A 27,061-nucleotide genomic window follows, 5' to 3' on the forward strand; every position below is an offset into this window, starting at 1 on the left:
AATCTGTAATGAAAAATATTTATTTAAAAAATAATCAATTTTTAATTAAAACAGGAGAATATTATTTTACACGTAAAATATTTAAAAATTCAACGAAATTGGTAGAAAAAAAAACAATTAATTACAATTAATATTAATTTTTACAAAAATATACATTTTTTTTTTTTCCAATTAAAAAGTACTTAATATTTTTATTTTTTACATTGAAAAAAATAAATAAAAAAAATAACGGATTTTTTTTTATTTTTCGAATAATGTTAATAATTAATAACTCATTAAAAAAAAATATAAAATGGATTTTATTTTTATGTAAAACAAAATAAATAAATATTTAAAAAAACAAAAAAAAAAAAACCAAAAACTTTTTATTTTATTTAAAAAAAAAAAAACAAAAAAAAAATACATAAATTTTTCATGACTCAAAAAATGATAAAAAAAAAAAATTTAATTTTCGATTGTATTAGAAATATTTTTAGAGGTCGTTAGGACATTGATTAGGAGTTTAGGATATTAGAATATCGACTGAGTATTCCTTTTTTTTCATTGGTCGTTTTTTCTACGTTGCTACTGGTTACTACCGTCTACCATCACGAGGGAAGCCCGAAGAAGAGGGAGGAAGCCTGGACAACACGTGCACTGTGGCACGTACACCACTGCCAGTCAACACTCAACCACGCGGTCTCACAATAAATTATAATAAATATTAAAATTATTACCATTGTCATCGAGTGATTGTTAATTAAATATTTGTCATTAAATATAGCAAATAATGTCAAGTGATAAAGATCCATTTGTCACTGATAAATCAACAAATAAATACATCAAATTATGGAAAATTAAAACAATTATATTGTTATTATTATTAATAATAGTTACACTAATTATTGGTACTGTATTAATTGGTAAGTCTAACATTAAATAAATACAATTAAATTATAACTTTGTTAATTTATATATTAATTTATATTTCTATTTACAGTTCGTAAGCATAATTTTGATTCTGAAAAATGTGAATACAACATTAAAATAACTGAGGGAAATATAACAAATGATTGTATAACAAATTTAAATGCATATTATGCTGATTTTAATTTATTCAATAATAATAAAAATAGCCATGAAAATATTAAATACATCATTACAAATAAAATACATAATTCATTATTTCATATTGATGAAAATGGCTGTATGATTATGAAAAATAAATTATACAAATACATGAATAACAACAATAAAATAATGACAATAAATATTATACCACGTGATGATTATTATTGGATAAATATGAATAATTATCCGTACAAAAATATAACAGTTAACATTGAATTATCAGATGCAAATGAAAATTATAAAAAATCAAATTTCATAATAAACAGCAACAACAATTGTATACCATTTAGAGAAAAATTATTTCCACGTGAAATAATAAATCTTGATGAATATAATATTGATAAAAGTAATTTAACATATAGAATAAATAAATTAAATAACAGCCAAATGATTTATGATAAATTTGATATTAAAAATAATGGTATTATTGATAGTCGAGTTATATTTGATTATCATGATAAAAATATGTACAATATATCATTATTAATAACTGATAATAAGTACATGATGACTGATGAATTATTGCTAACAATATGTATTGAAAAAAATGATGATAAACTTGATTTTTGTAAGGATAAATCAACATTTGAAATATCAACTAAACAACAGTATGAATATTTTATAAATACAACAACACCAATTACAAAATTGTGTTTAAAAAATAATTTTAATCAAGTATCATTCAAGATAACATCTGGTAATGATGATGAACAATTTATGATAACATCAACAGGTGAAATTTATGTTAATGATATATTTTCTGATTATAAAAATGATATGATATATGAACTAACAATAAATGCAATTGATGAAATATTTAATTACAATATTGATAAAAAAATTAAAATAATTATTAAAAAATTTAATAATTATTCACCAGTATTTAAAAGTCATAATGATACAATTGATATTGTGATTGATAAGGATATTGAAGGTTGTTTAATTAACGTTGAAGCATATGATCCTGATATTGATGATGAAAAAATTAATCAACATGTTATTTATGGTTTATCTGAGCCACAATATTTTGACATTGATAATAATGGTTGTGTTAAGTTAATTAAAAAAATTAAAAATACTCAATACAATTATTATCCAAGTAATAAGCTTGATATATTTGCATTTGACAATGATGGTGATGGACCAACATCTCTCAAAACAAGTATTCAAATAAATATCAATTTTATAAGAGCAAATTACAATGAAGTATTTACATTGCCATATAAAATATATTATTTAGAAGATAATAATTCACCTGGTTTTATTGTTAATTTAACAGCAAACAGTAACAATGCAACAAGTGTATTTAAACAATTTAAATTCGTCATTAATTTAACAACAAAAAGAGGAAAATTAATGTCAAAATTATTTGAAATACGTGGTGATAATGAGCTTTATTCAACAGCCAAGCTTCATTCAAACAACAGAGTTAAACCAATTATTCCAATAACAATAATTAGCAAAGATGATTCATCAATTAATTCAAGTGTTGATTTAACAATACATGTTCCTAAAAATTATAGCGAATTTAAATTTTCAAAGGATCGTTATGTGTTTAATATTTTTGATGATAAAAATATCAATGAACATTTTATTTCAGTCTATACATTACCAGCTTCAAATGAAATTGTTAAATTTAATATTATATCTGGTAATGTTAATGATACATTTAAACTTGATTATAATAATATTCAACTGAATAATAAACTTGATTATAATAAAGTCAAAAAATATCAGTTGGAAATTGAAGCTGTGTGTGGTGCTGACAGAGACACATCAATTGTTGAAATATTCATCATGAAATCCAATGACACTGGCTTGATATTTCATGATAATTTAAATGCTCAAACAAATTTACAATTAACAAATCAAAATTCAATTAATAATCATTGTTTATATGATTTAAGTGTTGATGTTAATGATGATATTGGTGATCAAATAATATCATATTCATTTACAAACAATGATTATTCTTATTTTGATATTGATACTGATAAAAATTGCTTAATTAAAAGTAAAAATTTTAAAAATACAGCTGTGGATTATCTTCATGATGATGATAATTATTTAGCAGTTAGTGTTGTTGCTTATGTTGATGATGATTGGCATATTGAAAGAAGAAAAGAAATTATTATTAACATTATGCCATTTAAGTAATTTATTATTTATTATTATTTTTCCTTCTCCCCTCGCCCCCCCTTGTGTACATTAAACCCTAAAAATTTTTAATAAAGATTCTTTGATAATAATTTATAAATAATTTTTCTGTGTTTTTGTGTTTTTATTTCATATTTTCATTGTTGTTTTTTGATGATTTTTTTTTAAATATTGGCGGAAAAAATAAAAAGAAAAATGGCTTCCACATTTGTTTGTTTGTGTTGGTAAGAATGTGTGTGATGATCATCAGAATTTTTTTTACTTGTCAATTGACATTTTATTTTTATAAAAAAAAATAGTAAATAAATATTGTTTACAAGTGTAAATTGAAGTTTAATTTATTTATTTATTTGGATAAATGAAAATTCATGTTTTAGAGTGTAAAAATGTTTAATTTATCAAAAAAAATTTGTCAAATAAAATTTCGTCAATCAATTAAATTAACAAAGAAAAATTATGAAAAATTTATTTATCAAAATGTCAACAGATTATTGTCGACCAATTTAAATTGTCGAGAAATAAGTATTAACAATAATTTAAGGTATTTATTTGTTGAATTATAATTTTTTTTATTTGACAATTAAAATTATTAATTGATTATTTACATTTCAGTGAATTTGCAAATTCTTGTCTTAAATTACCTGATGATAATGAAACGTCAATTGGGATTATTGATGAAATGGATTTTACAGAAAAATCACAAGATTATGTAGAAAAAATATTGCCAATAAATGGCTGTAACTTGAAGAGTTTAACTATTGGAAAAAAATGTGATTCAAGTATTTTACCAATTATCAAAACTCATTGTCCAAATATCAATAATCTTGTTCTAGATTTAAATAATTATAAAGAAATTGATTTTGAAGAATCATTACCATTCATGGAAAATTTAAAAAGTGTTTCTCTTGATTGTACAAAACGTTGTCAAATAAATAATGAAAATATAAATCATATTCATTTGTGGTTACTTATGAATTTGGGATTTGACATTGAAAAAATTGTCATTAAAACTGATTCATTTGCAGATAATGATTTAAAGAGTATTATTTATCCATCACCATATGACATGTGTGCAACAAGTGTAAGTTGATATATTAATTATTCAAAAATTCAATTACATAGTTAATTTAATTTTATATTACAGGCAATTGGAAGTTTCGATTCTCTGCAACATCTTGAATTAAATGGCTTTTACATGGGAATAAACACAATCGAAAAAATATTAAAAAAAAAGTCATTAACACATTTGAGTTTAGCAGATTGCAGCTGTGATGAAAAATTTGACTCAATATTTAATAGATTATCATTTTTAATGAATTTAAATGGCACATTTAGCTTGAAAAATCTTGAATATTTAAATTTTAAAAATGTGCAATATATTGATGTTTTTACGTGTATATTAAAAAATTCACATAATTTAAAAAATATTAATTTAACTGGTGTTAATGCTACTGGACAATTTGGATTTGGTAAATTGGATATTTTAGAATATTTAAATATGTATGAATGTCATGTTGATGATGATGTTGTCATTGATATTGCAAATAATTGTAAAGAATTAAAACATTTAAATTTAACAAATTCTGATTTAATTGATGCTATTGATTTGACTGAAGCATCTTTCAAAGAAATTGTTAAATTAAGTAATTTAGAATATTTAAAAATTCAAACAAGCCATAAAATTGATAAAAGCATTTTTTTAGATATTTCAAATAATTGTAAAAATTTAAAACACTTTGAAGTTAATTCAATAATTGTATAAATTAGCATATTTATATTTTTGTAAAATAAATAAATACTATTTTAAATAGATTTTTTGATATTATTTTGTACCGTTTATTTTTCCTTTTTTATTTTTCAAGTTGGGTCATCGAACTATAAAAAAGGGAAAGTCAACCTTGACAATCCAAGATGAGACCTTGTAGACGCATCAAAAAAAAAAAAATACAGGTGATTCAGTTGAGAAAGCATCCTTGAATAAACTACATCTTAAAATTTATTTGATTATTTGTTTTAAATATAAAATAATAAATTAAAAATGAATAATATATTTATTTATTTGCATATTATTGTTTTAATAATATGTTTATCAAAATCAGGTTAAAAAATAATTAATTAATATAATTTTTATTATAATAAATATTGTTGATACTTAAATAAATATATATTTTATATTTTAGAAGAAATTTGGGAACAAGATTTATCAAATGAATTTAATATTGGAGCATCAACAGATGGTTATGATAAAGTTGGTCTTAAATGTGGTGCTGAAAGTATGAAAATTGAATTAAAAACAACTGATGATTTTACTGGTGTTATATATACACAAGGAAGTTTTCATTCTAAAAAATCACCATGTTTTTTAGATCCAAAAACAGGTAGAAGTTTTACAATGGATATTCCACTTCATAATTGTGAAACAGAAAAGGTATTTACTTAAATTTATAATAATTAAAAAAATTAATTTAAATGGAATTTATTTAAATTAGGATGGTGATAAATACAGTAATGTATTGGTGATTCAACATGATGATGAATTAGTAACACCAGGTGATGCAGCATTTAATTTAGAGTGTGATTTTTCACAGCCACGTGAACACACTGTATCAGCCGAAGTTAATACAACAAAAAAAAGGTAATAATAAATTTGATAAATTTAATAATAATTAATTAAAAAATTTCTAAATATTTTAGACGTGCTAGATCAAGTAGCATTGCACTTGTTGATGCTGATCCAGGACGTGATAGAAAAAAACGTGCAGCTTTTATTCAAAGTTATAGTGACGAAGTCATCTTTACACCAAATTTTCATCGTAAGGAAAAAGACGAGCTTTAATTACATCCCACAATTCAAGAAAAATTTTATTTAACAACAAAAAACAACATAACTTTTTTTTTAGGATAAACACTGTGTCGAGTTAGAAAAGTACAATAAAAAAAAAAAAAACAATAAGCTGTGTTCTTCTGGCCACAGATGACGTCAAGATATCTAAGCTAATTTTAAAAATAAAGAGCAAGGTTTATTTGAAAAGTTGACCCAATGAAAAAATAGTAGGCAATGTGATAAGTCAAAAATAAAAATTATGGAAAATTTGTCTACAATTTAAAATAAAAATTTGATTTGTCATTTTAAAAATTATCTAATGTTAAATATAATCATCAATCATCATCCATCATCATCATAAAAAATTTTGTTATTTATTAAAATGTATTTTTCATTTATAAATTTTAATTTTTTTCTAAAAATTGTTTGTCTGATTTAATAAACAAAAATTATCAAAATGGAATAATTTACATGTGATGTAATAAATATCAAAATTATCATTCAAGTTATTTACACACTGTATTTAATTTATATTCATAATGATTGATTAGAATTTTTATAAACTAAAAAGTTCAAATTTAATCTATAAATTTATTTTTTTATTAATGATATATTTTGCTTATCATGCTAATGAATTTTTAGAAGGGGATTTATTTAATTATCAGTGAGTATAAAATGGCTTGTACATTGATAAAATTATCATTTAAAAATTCAAGTAAGTCAGTGAAAAATAATATTAAATATTAACGATGGCAACAATTAAGTATAAAGAAGCATCACCATATTCAAAGCCAATTCCAAGACCACCAGCAGAAGATTATCTTTATAAAAAGTAAAAAACTATTTAACTATTTAAATTAATTAAAAAATAATTATATTTATATTTTCTTTTTCAGTTATGAAAGTGATTTTAGATGTAGTAATGATGGATCAAATGAAAAAATAATTGGAATCGCTCTGTTTGGTGTTGGAAGAGCCGGAACAATTCATCTTTCAAATATAATTGGTAGTAAACGTGTAAAATTATTATACATTGTTGATGACATTGAAGAAAAATGGTCAAAAATAAAAAATCATTTTTGTCTTAATGATGTTACTTTTCTTACAAGCAAACAATCCGACAAAGTTTTTCAAGATAAAGCGTAATTATTTTCCTAGCATTATCAAAATTTTAAAAATTAATTTAATAATAATAACAAGTATATTTACAGTGTTGATGCTGTTGTTGTTGCTTCACCAACTTATACACATGAAAAAATTGTATTAAAATCACTTGATGCAAAAAAAGCTGTATTTTGTGAAAAACCAGTTGCTGAAGATCGAGCAGATACTGAAAAATGTTTTGAAGCTGCTAGAAAATCTGGTAAACCATTATTTACAGCTTTTAATAGAAGATTTGATCCAAGTTATTCAACAGTTAGAGATGAAGTACGTCAAGGTAAAATTGGACATGCACAAGTTGTTAAAACTGTATCAAGAGATTCACCAATTCCAACAATTGATTATCTCAAAAATTCTGGTGGAATATTTCATGATTGTATGGTTCATGATATTGATTTGCTAACTTGGTTAATTGGTGAACTTCCATCAAAGGTAATTGATAAATTTAATGTTTATTAGTGTATTGTTATTTAAATTTTTAATTAATATTTTTAGGTATCTGTTCAAGCAGCTGCTAATATACCAGAAATAAAAGCAATTGATGACTTTGATACCGTTGCAGTGACAATGCAATTTCCATCTGGTACATTGGGCATTATTGATTTATCAAGAAATTCATGTTACGGTTATGACATGAGATTAGAAGCATTTGGTCCAAAAGGTGTTGTTAGAGCTGAAAATGAACAACCAATTCATTGTGTTGAAACAATGTATAAATATAATGGTCCTAATCATTCACCAATATGGTACTCATTTCCAAGTAGATTTAAACTTGCTTATATGCGGGAATTTGATCATTTTATAGATATTGTTTTGGGCAAAAGTATATGTAGTGTTGAAGCTAAAGAAGTTTTGGCAGTTTCTAAAATTGCTACCGCGTGTGAAGAGTCAGCAAGAAGTGGAAAAATGATTACATTAAATTGGACAACTGATGAAATTCCCAACAATCATTTAGCTCAGTAATTTTATTCCATAATATTTGTGTTATATATTTTTTAAATTGCATTCAATTGATTATCAAAATACAAATATTATAAATTATAAAAATTAATATTAAATTAAATTTTTTTTTTTCCAATTTTCATATTAAAATATTGACATTTTGTTTTTTTTTTTTCAATTATTGATATAATTATTTTATCACTTTAATTATTTTTTTTATTTACAATACTTGTTTGTTGAAAAATAAATAAAATGATAATAATAAAGATAAAATTTTTATTTTATTTTATTTTAAAATGACTGATGAAAAAAAAGGAAAAAAAAAAATAATAAAAAGTTTATAATCTTAATATTACCAAGTCTTTTTTATTTAGCTGTTTAAAAGTTAAAGAATGATGAAAAATTTTTAAATATATCTCAAAATTGATGTTATTTATCGTTGAATATTATTATAATTTTTTTAATATAGATATTTTTACTTAATTTGTAACATTTGTCGTTTTATTTAAGTTAAAATTTTAAAGATTTTGCACAAAGAGCAGCAGTTGCTTGCATACTATCACCATTAAATCTACGTAGTTCAGCAATAACTTCAATACGTGAAAAACCAAGTGTCTCAATTGCTTTAACATTTGATTCAGTAAATGGATCATTTGGAGATATTGTTGTATCTGGATTACTTGATGTATCAGAAGTCGAGCTAGATGCTCCTTCTGTAAATTTAAAATAACAAAAACAAAAAACAAAATGATACAATAATTTTTTCATTTTTTATTAATAATTTTTCTGATGTTTACGAATTGATTAAAAATATAATAATTATCATTTAAATAACTAATGAAATTTTCAATAATTATTGTTAATAAAAAATACATTTAATTTATCAATTGAAAAAACATTTTTTTAAATTATTCGCTCTTGATTTTTAGTGTATGAAAAGAAAAAAAACTTGTAGGATTTTGGAATTATTTTTCAAGTTGATGGAGCTATCAAATGAACCAGTTTTTGTTGATAATGATTTGCCAAAAAAAAAAAATGATGATAGCTTGACGATTACTTACCTTGTTGTTGTCGTAATTTTTTAGCTTCTTTAGCACTGTCTTCTAAAACTTTTTGATAATCTTGATCATCCAATGTGTCATTATTTCCACTGAGTCTTGCACATTCTGGCAATTCACCTGATAATTAAATTAACAGATAAATAACATTAATAAATCTTTAAAATATATATTTTAATTTAATAATTACCTTCAGTTAAAAATGTTGTTTCAGTGCCAGTTGTTCCAATAGTCAAAACATTTTTTCTTAAATCTATACAACATTGATGACGTTTTAACATATCTAAACCCAATAACATATCCATTGGTTGTTCTTCAAGAACACTAAATGACGTTGTTAAATGATCATTTCCAATTTGTATTTGTACCATGTGAATTCTTCCAATGATTCTTTGTACACCTACACCTTTGGCAACACCAGACCATCTTGAATCAACGAGTCGCATTATATGACATCTTTCAGCACATGCAGCTGACATTATTGTTGTTTGTGCTCCTACAATTTAAAAAACAACATTTAAAATTTATCATGATGTTTTAAATAGAATTGTCTGTTGGCATGTTGGCATTTTTTTCTCAAATACATAAAATGTTTATATTTATGTTTTACGAGAAGCAATGACACGTTGAAAAATAAAATAAAATAATAATACTGGTGATGTAAAAATAGTTTTTCAAAAAGAAAAAACAAGAAAGAAAATATAAAAATGTATATTTATAAATCAAAAATAATAATCATGATAAAAATAAATTTACCTGAATCAATGAATGCTTTAACTGGAAAACCATTAACTTTACAATTAATATATAACATAACAACTGTTCCAAATGTTTCTGGATTATATTCCATAGCTGCTTCCATATTTGCTTCAATATTTTTTTGTCTTATTTCTTCAGCAATTAATCTTTGTGTTTCAGTATCAAATGGATCAGCATTCATCATTTTTAAACGTTGTGCTTGACGTTCTTCTCGTACTTTAACTTGTTCTTTTAAAACATTTGAAAAAGTATCTAAAAAACAAAAGTGTTAATTAATAAATGGCTAACTTTAATATAATAAATAATTTTTAATAAATAATATACCAAGATTTCCAGAAAGAAGAGCATCAGCAAGTCTTGGATTATTTTGTTTCAACAAAGCAACTTGATCAGGATTTGCAAGAAACATATCACGTATTTTTGCAGGATCATCTTCACTACGTGGATTTTGAAATCGTTGAGATGGTGGTAATCCAGTTGGTGTTGAACCTCCAGCTGGTGATGATGTACTTGCTGAGGCACCTGGTATTCTTATTGAACTAAAGTCCAACATAGGAACTGCTAAAATACATAAATTAATTAATAACAAATTTTTTTTGATGTGACTGAAGAAAGTTTTTATGTAATACCTCCATTTCCTGGTACTGATGGTGGTGGATTAAGATCGGCACCACTTTGATGCATATGTTGTAAAATAACAACATCACCATCACCAATTCCATGATGCTTGAGTGATTTTTTATCATCCATAAGTGGTCTTCCATTAAATGCAATAACAATTTCTGGCGCCGGGACGCCACATTCAATTTCACAAAATGCTTTAAAATTTTCTAATTCAAGCTCTTCACTAACATCAAGAACAAAAATATCATCACCCAATGTTGTTACAGTGACCTTCATATTGTATTTTTTTTTTTGTATTATGTTTTCACTCAAAAAGAAAATTTTACTTTTTTTTTTTTTTTTCTATCTTTTTTTTACGTCAAATCTACCAACCTCAAAAATTTCAGACAAAACTTTATAATTTTATTTTTATTAATTAAAGAATATATTTAATTAATTTTATTGTTTTATTTTGTTTTTTTCTTTCTCGTTTTTATAAATTAAAAATTTAGATGACTGAAATGGAGTGACTGAATGATAAACAGTTTTTCTTCTTTTGTAAACACAAAATCACACATACAAATTACAAAAACACAAAAAAAAAAATATAATAACAATAACAAAGAAAAAACAAATCTAATTTACATGAACATAGCCTTGGGTGTGTTTATAATCAGCGATTTTGAACACAACCCATGGGTGCGTTCCGTGGCTATCCGCCCACGGAACGCACCCCTTGTCGTTTTTTTATTTTTTCCAATTTTTTGTCTCTTTCTTTTATAAATTGTCATCATGGCCGAAACGTAAGTTATTATTTTCTCTTTAAATTAATCAACAATAATTAAATAATTAATGAAAATAATGCAATAAATTAGTGTTGATCTTGTAATCCTAATTATTATTATCTTATTTATTAAATCATGATCTATTTTTATAATATTTTTCTGCTAAGTGCAATTTGTGTAATTCAAATGTGCTTGGTGTCTGGTCCCTTCAATAACCACTATGAAAAAAGAAAAAAAAAATAATTTTAATTAAATTAATTATTATTAATTGATTTAAAAATGCCAATTTTAATTTTGCCATAAATTAAGTGTTACGATTTTTTAAAATCAATACAATCAGTGATAAAAAAATTTGACAATTTATTTCTAACCTAAAAAAAACATGTCAAGCACATTTTTTAGTTTCTCTTAATTAAAAAACAAATAATTTATAATTAAATATGTGTTAATTTTTTTGATACAGCAAAGCTGTCAAAGCTGAGGCTCCAAAAAAGCTTCCTGCAGTACCTGAATCAATCCTCAAGAGGAAACTTCGCCGTACAACCCAAAAGGCTCAACGTCTTCAGGTTTCCATCAAGGTAATTTCAAGTTTTTTATCAAAAAATTTCAACTAAAAATATAAAAATTAAATCATTTAATTAATTGTTATTGTTGTTGATATTTCAGGCTCGTGCTGCTCACTACAAAAAGAGAACAGAGTACTTTAAACGTGCTGAAAAATACGCAAAAGAGTACAGACAAAAAGAACGTAATGAAATTCGTTTACAAAGACAAGCAAAAACAAAAGGAAATTTCTATATTCCTGCTGAAGCTAAACTTGCTTTTGTCATACGTATTCGTGGGTTAGTTGAATGACTAAAAATTGATTTATCTCTATATTTATATTTAGATAATTGTAATAATTGTTTTTGTTAATTTTGTTTCTAGTGTAAACCAAATTGCACCAAAACCAAGGAAGATTCTTCAGTTGTTTAGATTGAAACAAATTAACAATGGTGTCTTTGTAAAATTGAACAAAGCCACAATTAATATGCTGAGAATGATTGAACCCTATATCACATGGGGTTATCCAAATCTTAAATCAGTCAAAGAATTAATTTACAAACGTGGATTTGCTAAAATTGATCGTCAAAGAATTCCCATCACTTCAAATAGTCTCATTCAAAAGAAATTGGGTAAATTAATTTTTTATTTGATGATAGTTCTAATTTACTTTGTTTATTAATAATTAATAATTAATAATTTTTTATATTTAAATTAGGACGTGCTGATATCATCTGCACTGAAGATTTAATCCACGAAATTGTCACTGTTGGTAAAAATTTCAAATATGCCAGCAACTATCTTTGGCCATTCAAGGTAATAAATAATTAATGTTAATTTAAATTTAAAAATTGACATAGGCATGGTAATAAATTTATCAATTATTTATCAACCTCCTACTATGTCAAAGAGTAATCCAATATTTTTATTTATTTTTGCTAGAATAATAATTATTTTAACTTGATAAAAATATTAAACATGATTTATCAATTAATATTTGTTATTGATTAACAATCTGAATGAATTTTAATGTGTCATATTTTTTTTTAAATAGCTCAATACACCAACTGGAGGATGGAGAAAAAAGACCAACCACTATGTTGAAGGTGGTGACTTTGGTAATCGTGAAGATCGTATCAATGAACTCCTCAGACGAATGGTTTAAAAAAATTTGGAATTACAATTGCCAGATGATTTATTGCCAATTTCAAAGTGTACATCTTTAAATAAAATTAAATAAATTATTATTTCATACATTTTTTGAATTAATATTTAATATTTTCAATTGTGTTGTTGTTTTTTTTTTTTAAATTATTCAATAAGGTCTTCTTCAGTGTTGAATTTTGATGCTAAAAAATATGGTAAATAAAAATCATTCAAATAAATTCTCTGCTTACAGGCTTTATCTTATTTATTTTAATTAAAAAATATTTAATTTAACATTTAAATTAATTCAACAGAAAGATAATTATTTAAAATTTTATAAAAAATATACAATTATGTCTGATAAATGTTGCTTGATGTCTTGTCGAAATTTCGAAAAAAAAAATAGAAATTCAAGAGAAACTGACTTGAAGTTGCTTGATAATATAATATCGATGATAAATTGACTTGATTCGATATTAATGCATTAAACGATACATCGAAAGCAAAAAAAATAAACAAATAAAAACAAAAAACATCAGTAAATACCGGTCTTGAATTTAAAGCAACAACAATATTATTAACAAAACAAAAACAATGTATAATTTGCAGCTAGTTTTTTTTTATTAAAAATAATAAAAATAGTTAATTATTGCAATGATAATATATTGTTTTAATAACGACAATTAAAATGAGTACATGGAAATTACTACAAAGACGTTGTTATGATTTACTATCTCATAAATCATCACTTCTTATTATTGTAATTGCATTTACTTGTACATTTATTGGTATAATACACTTTGGCGAGGTTAGTAAATTAATTCTGCTTTAATCTGGTATTTTATTTAATAAAATATGAATTATTTAAAAGGTTTGGCTTGCTTGGAGTAAAGAAAAATATGAAGCAGTGTTTCATTCATTCAATGACAACATACTTGGTAAATCATTTCAAAGAAAATTATGTCAACATGTACCAATTGATGTTGTCTATACATGGGTAAATGGTTCTGATCCAATATTTATAAATAATTTAGAAAAATATGTACCAATGAATGATGTTAATGCTGCAAAATCAAGATTCAATGATAAAGATGAATTAAGATATTCATTACGTTCATTAGAAATGTATGCACCATGGATAAGACATGTTTACATTGTTACAAATGGACAAATACCAAATTGGCTAGATATGGATAATCAAAGAATGACATTAATAACACATGATGATATATTTATTAATCATAAACATTTACCAACATTTTCAAGTCCAGCAATTGAAACACATATACATAATATACCTGGTTTATCAGATAAATTTTTATATTTTAACGATGATATTTTTTTGGGCAATGAAATATGGCCAGAAGATTTTATAACACAAACTGGTGGACAAAAAATTCATCTTGCATGGCCAGTACCAGATTGTTCAGATGTTTGTCCATGGATTTGGGTTGGTGATGGTTCATGTGATACTGTTTGTAATACAACAACTTGTGAATATGATGGAGGTGATTGTAATTCAACTAATCATATAACAGACAGTCAAATGATTAATGAAGATTTTGATTATCCATTTAAAATACTTGAAAATAATAATAACAAAGAAACATTGAGATTATTTGAATTATTAAAAGATAAAAATACACAAACAGTTAATTATTTTAATTCGAAAATTCCACAATTACGTAAATTAAAATATATAAATACACCAACAACATCAACATCATCAACATCAAGACGAACAGAAAAATTAAAATTAAAATTAAATAAAAGAAAAAAGCTAAATACAACAATTAATAATAATAATATTGTTATTGATAAATCAAAATATAAATTAAAAAAAATAAAAGAAAAAAATGATGATATTATAAATTTAATAAATCCAAATGATCAGACAAATAAATTAAAAATTAAAAATAATAAAAAATTAAATAAAAAACTTGATACATATGCAGAATCGCTGTTGTATGTTAATCATATATTTAATTCAGTGTATGGTTTTGAAAGACGTAAAGTACCAGCTCATATGCCACATTTAATTGATCGTAATATAATAATTGAATTACAAAAAAAATTTAATAATGAATATTATAAAACATCATCACATAGAATACGTAATTCAAAAGACATGCAATTTGCATTTACATATTTTTATTATATTATTAGTGAAAAAATAATTGAATCAACAAATAAAATATTTGATATATTTGATACAGATAAATCAGGTACATGGTCTGATCGTGAAATACGTACATTATTAACACGAATGTATGATTTACCATTGGATTATAGTCTTGTTATTGATTTCGAATCAATAATATTAAATTGTTCTAAAAATATAAAATTTGATGATGTTAATGATGTACCAAGTGGTGAACGTTATCTTGATTCAACACTACCAATTGTAACACGTAATTTAATTAATAAATGTACTGGTATTATTGATAAAATTAAAAAATTTGGTCAAATATCAAAGTATCATCATGAAATAATAAAAGCTGGTAAAAATGAAATTTTCGAAATGCTTACTAGTAATGTATCACATACAGTACAAATACTTGATAATATAAGACGTCAGCCAAAAAAATTTATTTGTTTAAATGATGATTTAGATCCAGATAAAAAAATGGAAAATGATATTGTACGTGCATTATTGAATGATTTTTATCGTGCATTATATCCATTGAGAAGTAGCTTTGAATTACCAGCACAATATCGTAATCGTTTTTCAAATAGACATGATTTATTTGAATGGCGTAAAAGTCGTATTAGAGCTAGAAATATATTATTGTTATTGGTTACATTATTAATTTTCTTTACAATTTATCATATTTTTCATCAAACAATTAAAAGATTTTTACGTTACAGATCATTGTCAACATTAAATATTTAAAATTTTTCATTTATATTTTGCTCAATATTTGTTTATTAAAATTTGCTCTCTTTTTTTTATACTTTTTTCTAGTCTTAGTTGTAATAATATTATCATGTCAATTAATTTTTCTACTTACTAGTCAAATATATTTATTATTTTGCTGTTAAATTTTCTAAATCTAGGTGTATAAATATGCAACTGTATAATAAACTATATAGAAATAAAATAATTGTGTTAAAACAGCAATAAAAAATTTAATAAAAATTACTAAAAATTTTGTAAATTTAATGAATTATTGTGCTAGGAATATGGTGTTTCATGTCTGTCCAATGGTGGACAATGAAAATGACGTAGATTTCTTGGACCAACCATGCCATCTTGAAGTCTAGCACATTCTTTCATCCAGGCACCAACAGAAGCTATTTCTTCTGGTGACAAACAACCACCAATACCTATATTTAAAAACATTATCATAGTAAATCATATTATTCTTTTAATTATCCATCATTAAAATTTATACCTGGAACATTTGGATGGCAAATTGATTCAATTCTATCATCTGAATTATCAATTTTTTTAATACTAATCGTTTTTTTAATTTCCATATCAGATGTAGGTTTATTCAAATCATTTTCAATAACTTTAAATTGACAATTATCAATTTTTAAATCATCATTAATATTTTCATCATTTAAAAAACATTCAACTTGATTTTTTGGTGATGTTGATGAATCATCATCCTGGCTTGTTGTTAAATTTGTATTTCTTTCAATTTTATCATCAAATATTACTTGTGGATTTTTAATTTCTGATGTTGATTCAGATGAAAATTCCATTTTATTATCATCACCATCATCATCTGGAGTTTGTTGTCTTTTTTTTCCATCACACTGAAGTCTAGCCAAGTATCTAAATAAATTACAAATTAACAATGAATTAATTATTGACAGCAAAATTATATTATAAAAAAATTACCCATAAATTTCCATGAATAATCCAATTGGTATCATTGATGAGCCACCATCAGGCTCAATTGTGAATAATTCACAAATCATTAACATTGTGTCATAAAGACTTGATCCAAGAAGACCAACTGCAATTGCTAAAAATTTTTTAATCTGACATTTGTGTTGAAATTTTCCAATAATCATTATTAACTCTAAATCACGTCTGTCCAAGCATAAATCATCCCATCTTTGAATGATCGATTCAATTGAAAATATTCTATTGTAATCTTTAAAAAAATTAAATACAGTTTATTTTGAATATTAAAAATATTAAATTGTGTATTGAAATTTTTTTTACCACCAAATTGTCGTAGTAATACTTTGATAAATCCCAATGTCAATCCAGAAACAGTACCAGGTAATGGATACTCAAGCCTAGCTTTACTTGGTGGTTCAATACCTTCAGCAAGTGCTTTAAAATATGCACTTGACCATTTTAATAAATCATATGGCTGAGTTCTTATTGCTGCTTTACAAAATTGTTTTAAAATTATTGGCAATCTTGGTGGTACACTTAGTGGTCTTGAAGAATATCCAATATCCATCAAAGACATGTTAAAATTATTTATTTAACACAAATTAAATTTACCTATAAATTGTTCTGATTAAATGAACATAATAAAAATTGATTCAACATCAACTTGTTGGTGTATTGTTGCGACCACTTCATAGTTGTCATGACAACAACAAAAAAAAATCATAAAATTATGTCAATTTTATTGACTTTTTTATTCTTAATTGGGTCAATTTAAACAAAAATATTTATATATTTAAGTTAATTGTTTATTAAAATTTTTTTGTTGATGATATTTGTTTAAATAATTTTTTTTTTTAATTGAAAATTCAAGCTGAGCTTTTTAAATGACAAAAAAAAAAAAGGAAATTAATTATATGATTTAATGGTAATTTAGATAATTTTTTTTGTTTTTATATTTTAAATTTGAATAAATAGAGTTCATGAGCTGGGGAAAATGGTGTGTGAGAAAAAAAAAAAAACACTATGAGAGAATTTTTTTTTTTTTTTGGGGCACGCGCCAGTCATTGTAGTGGTCGCATTTGTAAATAATTATTTGGATTTTGGAGGGATTGAAATTAAATATGGCTGCACTCATAGTGAAGCTATTGTAAATGTCAGTGCGTGGTTTGTGTGAATTGTGCATGAAAAAACAATAATAACAAATACAAATGTTTGTTTAATAATATATAAAATACTTGATGATATTGTTTATGAAAAAATAAATACAACATTATAAATTAATTGAGTATAAACATATAATAAAAAATAATTATTGGAGTAAAGAACAAATTTGATTGAATAAAAAAAAAAAAAAGAAAAATGTCGAAGCCAGAAGAAGAAGCTACAACAGAAGCCGGTGGCGACAATACAAATGATAACTCAAATGAATCATCAGAAGAATCATCACGAGGTGGTGATTTTGAGACAAAAATTGAAACAGATCGTAGTAAACGTTTCGATTATTTGTTAAAACAAACTGAGATATTTTCTCATTTTATGACAAATAATCAAAAAGATAAAGCATCAAGTCCACTTAAAGTACGTCCAGGACGTCCACGTAAACAACCAGGTGATACTGGTGGTGCTGGTAATGATGTTGGTATGACAAAAGCTGAAAAAGATGCACAAGATCATCGTCATCGTAAAACAGAACAAGAAGAAGATGAAGAATTATTAGCTGAAAGTAATACAAATGTTGCTGTTACAACACGTTTTGATGTATCACCACATTATATTAAATCAGGTGAATTACGTGATTATCAAGTACGTGGTTTAAATTGGATGATATCATTATATGAAAATGGTATTAATGGTATACTTGCTGATGAAATGGGTCTTGGTAAAACATTACAAACAATATCATTACTTGGTTATATGAAACATTATCGTAATATACCTGGTCCACATATTGTTATTGTACCAAAATCAACACTTGCTAATTGGATGAATGAATTTGAAAAATGGTGTCCATCAATACGTGCTGTATGTTTAATTGGTGATGCTGAATCACGTAGTACATTTATACGTGATGTTATGATGCCTGGTGAATGGGATGTATGTGTAACATCATATGAAATGGTTATTAAAGAAAAATCTGTATTTAAAAAATTTAATTGGCGTTATATGGTTATTGATGAAGCACATCGTATTAAAAATGAAAAATCAAAATTATCAGAAATATTACGTGAATTTAAAACAGCAAATCGTTTATTATTAACTGGTACACCATTACAAAATAATCTTCATGAATTATGGTCATTATTAAATTTTTTATTACCAGATGTATTTAATAGTTCAGATGATTTTGATTCATGGTTTAATACAAATAGTTTTCTTGGTGATAATTCATTGGTTGAACGTTTACATGCTGTACTACGTCCATTTTTACTACGTAGATTAAAAGCTGAAGTTGAAAAAGCACTTAAACCTAAAAAAGAAATTAAAGTATATATTGGATTAAGTAAAATGCAACGTGAATGGTATACAAAAGTGTTGATGAAAGATATTGATATTGTAAATGGTGCTGGTAAAATTGAAAAAATGAGATTACAAAATATATTAATGCAGCTACGTAAATGTTGTAATCATCCATATTTATTTGATGGTGCTGAACCAGGACCACCATATACAACTGATGAACATCTTGTTTATAATTGTGGTAAAATGGTTATTTTAGATAAGTTATTACCAAAATTACAACAACAAGAATCACGTGTATTGGTATTTAGTCAAATGACTAGAATGTTAGATATACTTGAGGATTATTGTCATTGGAGAAATTTTCAATATTGTAGATTAGATGGTAATACTGCACATGAAGATCGTCAACGTCAAATTAATGAATATAATGCACCAAATTCAGAAAAATTTTTATTTATGTTATCAACAAGAGCTGGTGGTCTTGGTATTAATTTAGCAACAGCTGATGTTGTTATTATATTTGATTCTGATTGGAATCCACAAATGGATTTACAAGCTATGGATAGAGCACATAGAATTGGACAAAAAAAACAAGTTAGAGTATTTCGTTTTATTACAGAAAATACTGTTGAAGAAAAAATTGTTGAAAGAGCTGAAGTTAAATTACGTCTTGATAAATTAGTTATACAACAAGGTAGACTTGTTGATGCTAAACAACAAGCACTTAATAAAGATGAAATGTTAAATATGATAAGACATGGTGCTAATGAAGTATTTGCATCAAAAGATTCAGCAATAACTGATGAAGATATTGATACAATATTACAAAAAGGAGAAAATAAAACTGAAGAAATGAAACAAAAACTTGAAACATTAGGTGAAAGTTCATTGAGAAATTTTACTGTTGATGCACCAAATGATTCTGTATATCAATTTGAAGGTGAAGATTATCGTGAAAAACAAAAAATACTTGGTATTGGTAATTGGATTGAACCACCTAAAAGAGAAAGAAAAGCAAATTATGCTGTTGATGCATATTTTCGTGAAGCATTAAGAGTTACAGAACCAAAAGCACCAAAAGCACCACGTCCACCAAAACAACCAATTGTACAAGATTTTCAATTTTTTCCACCAAGATTATTTGAACTTCTTGATCAAGAAATTTATTATTTCAGGTAAATTTTAATAATTTTTAATTTAAATTTTTTAATATATTAATATTAATGTAATTTTTATTTCATTACAGACAAACTGTTGGTTATAAAGTACCAAAAAATCCAGAATTAGGATCAGATGCAACAAGAGTACAAAAAGAAGAACAACGTAAAATTGATGATGCACAACCATTATCTGATGATGAAATAATTGAAAAAGAAAAATTATTAACTCAAGGCTTTACAAATTGGACAAAACGTGATTTTAATCAATTTATAAAAGCAAATGAAAAATATGGACGTGATGATATTGAAAATATTGCAAAGGAAGTTGAAGGTAAATCACCAGATGAAGTTATGGAATATTCAGCAGTATTTTGGGAAAGATGTCATGAATTACAAGATATTGATCGTGTTATGGCACAAATTGAACGTGGTGAAGCTAAAATACAAAGACGTGCTGGTATTAAAAAAGCACTTGATGCTAAAATGGCTAGATATCGTGCACCATTTCATCAATTACGTATTGCATATGGTACAAATAAAGGTAAAAATTATACTGAAGAAGAAGATCGTTTTCTTGTTTGTATGTTACATAAATTGGGTTTTGATAAAGAAAATGTTTATGAAGAATTACGTGCAACTGTTAGATCAGCACCACAATTTAGATTTGATTGGTTTGTTAAAAGTCGTACTGCATTGGAATTACAACGACGATGTAATACATTGATAACACTTATTGAAAGAGAAAATCAAGAACTTGAAGAAAGAGAAAGACAAGAAAGAAGAAAAAAAGGTGGTAATGTTGCAACTAAACCAACTGGTAAAAGGAAGTCGGAAAATCTTCCAGCACCACAAGATAAACCCAAAAAAAGGAAGAAATAAAATAACCATTCAATCATCATCCATATCTTTATCATCATTTCTTTTTTTTTTTTTTTGTAAAATCAATAAACCCACAAAAGAACTGACATTGTTTTTTTTTTTTGTTTTTTCCTTTTTTTAAAAAATTAAATTTATATATTTTCTCTTTTTTTTTACCCAAATAAAAATTTTGAAATTTAATAAATCAATAAATAGACAATGTTCAATGAAATTTTCAATAAAAGCTTTGTTTTTTTTTTTTTATCGAAATATATCAATGGTACTATGGATTTATAGAAAAAAAAAAAAAAAAAAAATTACACAACTCTGAAAACCCTTTTTTTTTTTTTTCTTTTAAAAATTAACTAAATTAAAATTTGTGTGTGCTTAGGTATTATTTAACTGAGATAAATGACATTTTTGAAATTTCGATAATGTAAGATTATTATTTTTTCATTAAAATTTTATGCTAATGAAAGATAATAAATTAAGATGTAATAATTAAATAATAATAAAAAAAATTACGACATTTATGTAATTGCATATTTTTTTTCTTTTAGAAAAAAATATAATTTGATATAATTACTGTTCATTTTAATAACTATATATACTGAAATAAATAATACTTAAATTTTTATATTTTTAAAATTTTTATTTTTTAATTTCACTGGTTTTTTTTTGACTACATAAAGTGTTATAATAATCATACGAGTACGTGATGCAAATACTGCCAGGCAGTTTGATTGAGATTCATCATCGAAAAAGAAGAAAAGAAAATTACAATTTAACTTTCATTTTTTTCATTTGTCTTTTTTTTTTTTTTGTGGTATTCTTGATAATTATTAATCAATCACATAGATAATAATAAATTTTTTAAATGATTTTCGTTAAACTTTTGTTGTTTGTTTTTTTTTTTAATTTTGTTTTTCATTGCTTATTCCTATGACAAGGACCTGCCCACATGAACATCTAAATTATTATTTATTTATATTTTAAAGAATATCACTCTGCTCACTACATTTTTATGAAGACTTCTAAAATTTTTATTAATATTTATTTTATCATAAATTACACACTAAACACTCGGCGAATGCCTTTAAATATTATTTTATTTTTTTACTTTTTCATTTTGAATTTTATCATTTATCCATGTAATAAGTAATATATATTTATATATATATATTTTTTTTTTTTTTCAGACAGAAAGTACTTAATCTATTGTCACATATAATAATTAGCTTATAAACTAATACAAATATTTTTATAAAATTTCATAATGAAAGATTAAAACATATGTAAATGAGAAATTAAATTTTTTTTTTTTTCCATGTTTCAGTCGACTGTGTAGTAAGTTTATAAAATAAAAAAAAAAATTAAAAGTTAAATTAATAATAACTTAAAAGCTATAATGTAGTACTTGTGATAATTTTATTAATACTGGTATTCAACATGACCCAATACAGCCAAGTGATTGTGTCGAATTTTGAAATTAAAAAAAAATTATTCGAATAATTTTTTTAAAGCAGTTTTTTTACATGAAATAAACAAATGATTTTTAATTTAAAGCTGCTTTATAATATTATTAATTTAGAAAATAAAATTAATTCATTTTAAAAACTTTCAATTGGAAAAGTTTGTTGATTAATATTGCAAGGCTAATTTTATCGTGAAATTTATAAAAAAACTTTTCAACTGTTTTTTGTTTATCATGTTTACTGAACAATAAATTTGATAATATCATTTGCAGATATTAAACAACTAAATAATAATTAAAAGAAAATATATAAAATTAATTTATCAATTAAATTTTTTGTAATGTATAAATTAAAAATTAACTTTTCATATTGTATGAAAATTATAAAAATTATGTTTGACTTTTGTGTTTTTTTTACATGGAAAATTAATCTTAAATGCCATTTTTTTGTTTTTTTTTTGATTATTATCATTAACGTTGCTCATATTTTGTCATTAAATTTTATGAAATTTAATTTAATTTGAAACGAATTTTAAAATATTTTTCTTGTGAAAATAAATTTGTCAAGAGTTAAATTTTACAAATTTCAAATAAATAATCATGAAAATAAATTTTAATAATTGTTAAATAATTATTTTTATATATTATTTAATTAATGTAATTTTATATTTGAAAAATTTAACTTTTCGAAATTTAATTCAAAGAAAAATTCGCTTTTAATTTAATTTTTTATAATTTTTACATAAAAAAATTTAGGGTATATTTATAACAGTGCAGTGATTTACTTTGTCGTAATATATTTTTTTTTTCTACAATGAAAAATCATCGGTACACTGTAATAAATATAAGTTTTTTTTTTTTTTTACTATCAATAAAATTCAAAGAACATTTTTTATATACTTTCCATCAATTTATTTTAATATCAAAAATGGAATAATGTACTTGAATTTTACTATGTAATCCCTAAATTTCAAGAGTAAAATTTATAAAAAATTTCATTCTATTTACGATGAAAATACTTAAACGGTAATTTTATGCAGACTTTATTTATATTATTATTATTATTACGATAATTATTAGTATTTTTATTTGTTGCTCGAGACTAATGAGTTATTAATCGAGTTGTTGGTTATTACTATAAAACACTGAGTAGTTTTATTATTTTTTTTTTCATATAAGTATATCACTCTCTTCACTTGAATTTAAATAAAAATGTTAAGAAAAATTAAAATCCCTGTGGAGACATTTTGAAGTTAATTAAAAAATGATAAAAATTGAGAAAAAAAAAATATTTATAAAAATAAAAATCAGTCAAGAGTTTGGTTTAATTATTAAATAATTATTTTAAAATAACAGTCGAATTATTAATTTTTTTTCTCGAAAATTTATCATTGTAATTTATTTCGATTCGAAATTTATCACACGAATTTTTTTCTAATTAATTTTCGACGCTTTGGAATTTTAAAAAAAAACATACTCTAGCAAAAAAAATTAGAAATTTGTACGCGAGAAAATGTTGTCAAAAAATAAAATCAAAAAACATTAAAAATTGCAATTTTTTTTTTGTTTTTTCTTGTTTTTTTTTTTTGGTAAATAAAAAAAATTCATTGAATGAATTTAAAAAATATATAAATTACTTTGTTTTTTTTTAGATTCAAACGTAATATTTAATTTTATAAATTATTTGTCAATTGATTTCTATGTAATTGTTACAAAATTTCGTAGAAAATTTTCGTAACAAAACAATGAAAAAAATCAATAAACAAAATAACGATAAAAAAAAATAAAAACATGAATCTGAGCAAGTCATTTAGAAACGAGCATTATCACTGACCTGGATCATAATACAACAATCCAATAATCCATCATTGCTCATTGAATTTTAAAATCCATAAAGAAAAAAATAATAAATAATTATAATTTATTTCTTTTTTTTGCATGGATTTATCATCACAATATTGTGATGATACGTTATTGTTTTATAAACTCGAACCAATAAGGATCAAAATTATAAATGATATATCAAGACAACATTATCTCTTTGTAATGAAAATAATAATAAAATCATATATGCCTCCAAGGGGGTGGATCAGGTGGTGGAGGCATGATAAATAGTTACGGTCGGCACTGATTACGTTTTTTACTACCCTCATTTCCATCTTCATCATCTCCATTACGTCTTATTTCAGTAAATCTTTCACCTTTCATACTAACTATTTTATTATCAAGATAACGTACCAATTTTTTAGGCTCACGTTTTGGTGTTACTGGACGATGTTCACGTGAATCATCATCACGATCAACATAACTATAACGTGCAATAATACGTGATTTTAATTCTTCATCATTAACAGCTTTTGTACGACGATTTGGCTGTAATAAATTTATTTAATTACATAACTATTTTGTTTATTTAATTGATTTAAAATTAAATTTATAATATTAATATTTTACCGTTAAATATGTCAAATTGCTTGTTATACTTTGACCAGCTTCTTGTCTATGAAGTGCAAGTTGTGCAGCTTTAGCAACATCACCATCAGCAATTGCTAAACAATGTTGTATTTCAGCAGCAGTTGCTTCAGGAAACATTTCTTGTAGTACTTCCATTTGTTGCCATGATGTTTCTTGTTGCTTTATTATTTAAATATTTATATTAATTAAAAATAAAAATAATATATTTTTTTTAATATAATAAATTACCTCGGGAAAATATTCACCACTTGAATCACTACCAGGATCACTTGTTTCTGATAAATGATGTACTCTAATACGTTGTGTATCTGGTGGTAATAATGCACTCAAACTTAAATGACTTAGTGGATCATAAGGTTCACAATTATTTGACCCTTTACTGCCTTGACGAAGATTACTCTCAATTTCAATGAGCCATTTTGATACATCATCTTTGTCAATTGTTGAAAATTCTGGTAGACAAGCTGATACCATTTCACAAAGACCCTCTACATCAAGTTCTTCCTCCATTGCACTTTCTTCTACCATGCTTACGACATAGCTCAATACAATATCATCAATCAAACTATTTAAATAAACAAATTTTATTATTGTAATTAATTTAGAGTATGTTTTTTTTTTTTAATGATATATTTTCAAGTAATAATAATATTTAATGAATACCTCAACTGGGCAGTTGGTACTTGCTTCCTGACAAAATTAAAAAGAGATTTTTTCACAAGTTCCTCTTTTTCGTCCATTGTTTGTTGCATCCTGAACGGAAATTGAAATAAAAAACAAAAAACAACAACGTTTATTATATTCACTTGTATGCTCAACAAACGAAAAAAAAAAAAGAAATAATTTATAATGAAATACAAGACCAACGATGTTTAAAACAATAAAATAAAATTAATTTTTAAAAATTACAAACAATATTGTGATGCAATCTCCATTTGCCAAAAAAAAAAAAAGAAAAAAACATTTATTAAAATAAATAAAATCAAACAACTTGTTTTACATAAAAAAAAAAATAAAATAAATTTTAAATAAAAGAACAATTTTTTTTTTTGATTATTATTATTATATTTTTATTAAAAGATTGATTTTTTAAATATAAAAAAACCGAAAACACCTTACAATAAATAAAATTTATAAATAAAAATTGAAAAATCATATTAAATCATTTTTTAAACAATTAATTTTACACAAATAACAATAAAGCTTTTACAATAAATAAATAAATACCTATAAAAAAAAAAACTATACTAAAATAAAAAAAAAAAAAAAGAGTAATATAATTTACCCTTATTTAAATTGTGATTGAATTAATCTACTCTAGGTTATGTTTAAATTATAAATAAATTAAATAAATAAACCTACTTTTAAATATTAATTGTCTTTATTGACATTCGATTTATTTGTCTATTTTTGATGATGCAGAATTTTTTATTATGCTTCTTTGTATACATACACACACAAAACCAAAACAAAAAAAAAATCCAGAGAGAGAGAGGCAAATTTGACAGGTCAATGGTGGCGGTGTCTAAAGAGGGGTGGGAGATATAAAAATATATTTTTTTTTTTGCGATTGAAGCGCTGGTTGTTGATGGTGGTGGCCCCACAAACGATAGATAAATTGATAAGAGCCAAAAGGGGGTGAAAGGGGGTAGTTATTCTTGCCTACAGCGTCCTAGTTATTAGAGGA

General features: G+C 24.0%; 9 protein-coding genes across 13 annotated transcripts; 6 read left to right on the forward strand and 3 right to left on the reverse strand.

The window, feature by feature from the left end:
- The first annotated feature begins 654 nt into the window (after positions 1–654).
- LOC122858823 (metacaspase-2-like) lies at positions 655–3,370 on the forward strand. The gene is made up of 2 exons (XM_044161994.1): positions 655–902; positions 980–3,370. The coding sequence occupies exons 1-2, from the start codon at positions 770–772 to the stop codon at positions 3,265–3,267; spliced, it is 2,421 nt and encodes an 806-aa protein (XP_044017929.1). The 5' UTR covers positions 655–769; the 3' UTR covers positions 3,268–3,370.
- Positions 3,371–5,180: 1,810 nt separating this feature from the next.
- Positions 5,181–6,246, forward strand: LOC122858824. Of its 2 annotated transcripts, XM_044161996.1 has the most exons (5): positions 5,181–5,366; positions 5,448–5,695; positions 5,757–5,902; positions 5,962–6,080; positions 6,168–6,246. In XM_044161996.1, exons 1-5 carry the CDS (start codon positions 5,306–5,308, stop codon positions 6,170–6,172), a joined length of 579 nt encoding a protein of 192 aa, XP_044017931.1. In that variant the 5' UTR covers positions 5,181–5,305; the 3' UTR covers positions 6,173–6,246. The 2 variants fall into 2 exon arrangements, with proteins under 2 accessions (XP_044017931.1, XP_044017930.1); XM_044161995.1 differs by having other exon boundaries at positions 5,183–5,366; positions 5,962–6,246.
- A 451-nt stretch (positions 6,247–6,697) lies between these two features.
- LOC122858828 (myo-inositol 2-dehydrogenase-like) lies at positions 6,698–8,574 on the forward strand. Its single transcript, XM_044162001.1, has 4 exons — positions 6,698–6,923; positions 6,988–7,233; positions 7,303–7,684; positions 7,748–8,574. The coding sequence occupies exons 1-4, from the start codon at positions 6,841–6,843 to the stop codon at positions 8,213–8,215; spliced, it is 1,179 nt and encodes a 392-aa protein (XP_044017936.1). The 5' UTR covers positions 6,698–6,840; the 3' UTR covers positions 8,216–8,574.
- A 130-nt stretch (positions 8,575–8,704) lies between these two features.
- On the reverse strand, positions 8,705–11,245 carry LOC122858827 (protein DDI1 homolog 2). 2 transcript variants are annotated; one of them, XM_044161999.1, is made up of 6 exons: positions 10,641–11,245; positions 10,336–10,572; positions 10,009–10,263; positions 9,443–9,748; positions 9,256–9,372; positions 8,705–8,907 (listed from the first exon to the last, which is right to left on the reverse strand). In XM_044161999.1, exons 1-6 carry the CDS (start codon positions 10,909–10,911, stop codon positions 8,705–8,707), a joined length of 1,389 nt encoding a protein of 462 aa, XP_044017934.1. In that variant the 5' UTR covers positions 10,912–11,245. The 2 variants fall into 2 exon arrangements, with proteins under 2 accessions (XP_044017934.1, XP_044017935.1); XM_044162000.1 differs by having other exon boundaries at positions 10,336–10,569; positions 10,641–11,209.
- Positions 11,246–11,367: 122 nt separating this feature from the next.
- Positions 11,368–13,247, forward strand: LOC122858831 (60S ribosomal protein L7-like). The gene is made up of 6 exons (XM_044162004.1): positions 11,368–11,417; positions 11,863–11,977; positions 12,066–12,241; positions 12,327–12,574; positions 12,661–12,758; positions 12,997–13,247. Exons 1-6 carry the CDS (start codon positions 11,407–11,409, stop codon positions 13,105–13,107), a joined length of 759 nt encoding a protein of 252 aa, XP_044017939.1. The 5' UTR covers positions 11,368–11,406; the 3' UTR covers positions 13,108–13,247.
- Positions 13,248–13,585: 338 nt separating this feature from the next.
- Positions 13,586–15,981, forward strand: LOC122858826 (N-acetylglucosamine-1-phosphotransferase subunits alpha/beta). The gene is made up of 2 exons (XM_044161998.1): positions 13,586–13,896; positions 13,960–15,981. The coding sequence occupies exons 1-2, from the start codon at positions 13,777–13,779 to the stop codon at positions 15,979–15,981; spliced, it is 2,142 nt and encodes a 713-aa protein (XP_044017933.1). The 5' UTR covers positions 13,586–13,776.
- Positions 15,982–16,042: 61 nt separating this feature from the next.
- LOC122858830 (ropporin-1-like protein) lies at positions 16,043–17,728 on the reverse strand. Of its 2 annotated transcripts, none has more exons than XM_044162002.1 (4): positions 17,269–17,728; positions 16,939–17,197; positions 16,484–16,872; positions 16,043–16,415 (listed from the first exon to the last, which is right to left on the reverse strand). In XM_044162002.1, exons 1-4 carry the CDS (start codon positions 17,522–17,524, stop codon positions 16,264–16,266), a joined length of 1,056 nt encoding a protein of 351 aa, XP_044017937.1. In that variant the 5' UTR covers positions 17,525–17,728; the 3' UTR covers positions 16,043–16,263. The 2 variants fall into 2 exon arrangements, with proteins under 2 accessions (XP_044017937.1, XP_044017938.1); XM_044162003.1 differs by having other exon boundaries at positions 16,050–16,415; positions 16,939–17,065.
- A 265-nt stretch (positions 17,729–17,993) lies between these two features.
- LOC122858825 (chromatin-remodeling complex ATPase chain Iswi) lies at positions 17,994–21,959 on the forward strand. The gene is made up of 2 exons (XM_044161997.1): positions 17,994–20,582; positions 20,654–21,959. Exons 1-2 carry the CDS (start codon positions 18,307–18,309, stop codon positions 21,444–21,446), a joined length of 3,069 nt encoding a protein of 1,022 aa, XP_044017932.1. The 5' UTR covers positions 17,994–18,306; the 3' UTR covers positions 21,447–21,959.
- A 358-nt stretch (positions 21,960–22,317) lies between these two features.
- LOC122858832 (CUE domain-containing protein 2) lies at positions 22,318–26,916 on the reverse strand. 2 transcript variants are annotated; one of them, XM_044162005.1, is made up of 5 exons: positions 26,737–26,916; positions 26,038–26,127; positions 25,603–25,939; positions 25,354–25,533; positions 22,318–25,272 (listed from the first exon to the last, which is right to left on the reverse strand). In XM_044162005.1, exons 2-5 carry the CDS (start codon positions 26,124–26,126, stop codon positions 25,015–25,017), a joined length of 864 nt encoding a protein of 287 aa, XP_044017940.1. In that variant the 5' UTR covers position 26,127; positions 26,737–26,916; the 3' UTR covers positions 22,318–25,014. The 2 variants fall into 2 exon arrangements, with proteins under 2 accessions (XP_044017940.1, XP_044017941.1); XM_044162006.1 differs by having other exon boundaries at positions 26,660–26,742.
- Between the last annotated feature and the right edge of the window lie 145 nt (positions 26,917–27,061).

The sequence above is a fragment of the Aphidius gifuensis genome, linkage group LG6, assembly GCF_014905175.1.
Source record: "Aphidius gifuensis isolate YNYX2018 linkage group LG6, ASM1490517v1, whole genome shotgun sequence".
Lineage (NCBI taxonomy): Eukaryota > Metazoa > Arthropoda > Insecta > Hymenoptera > Braconidae > Aphidius > Aphidius gifuensis.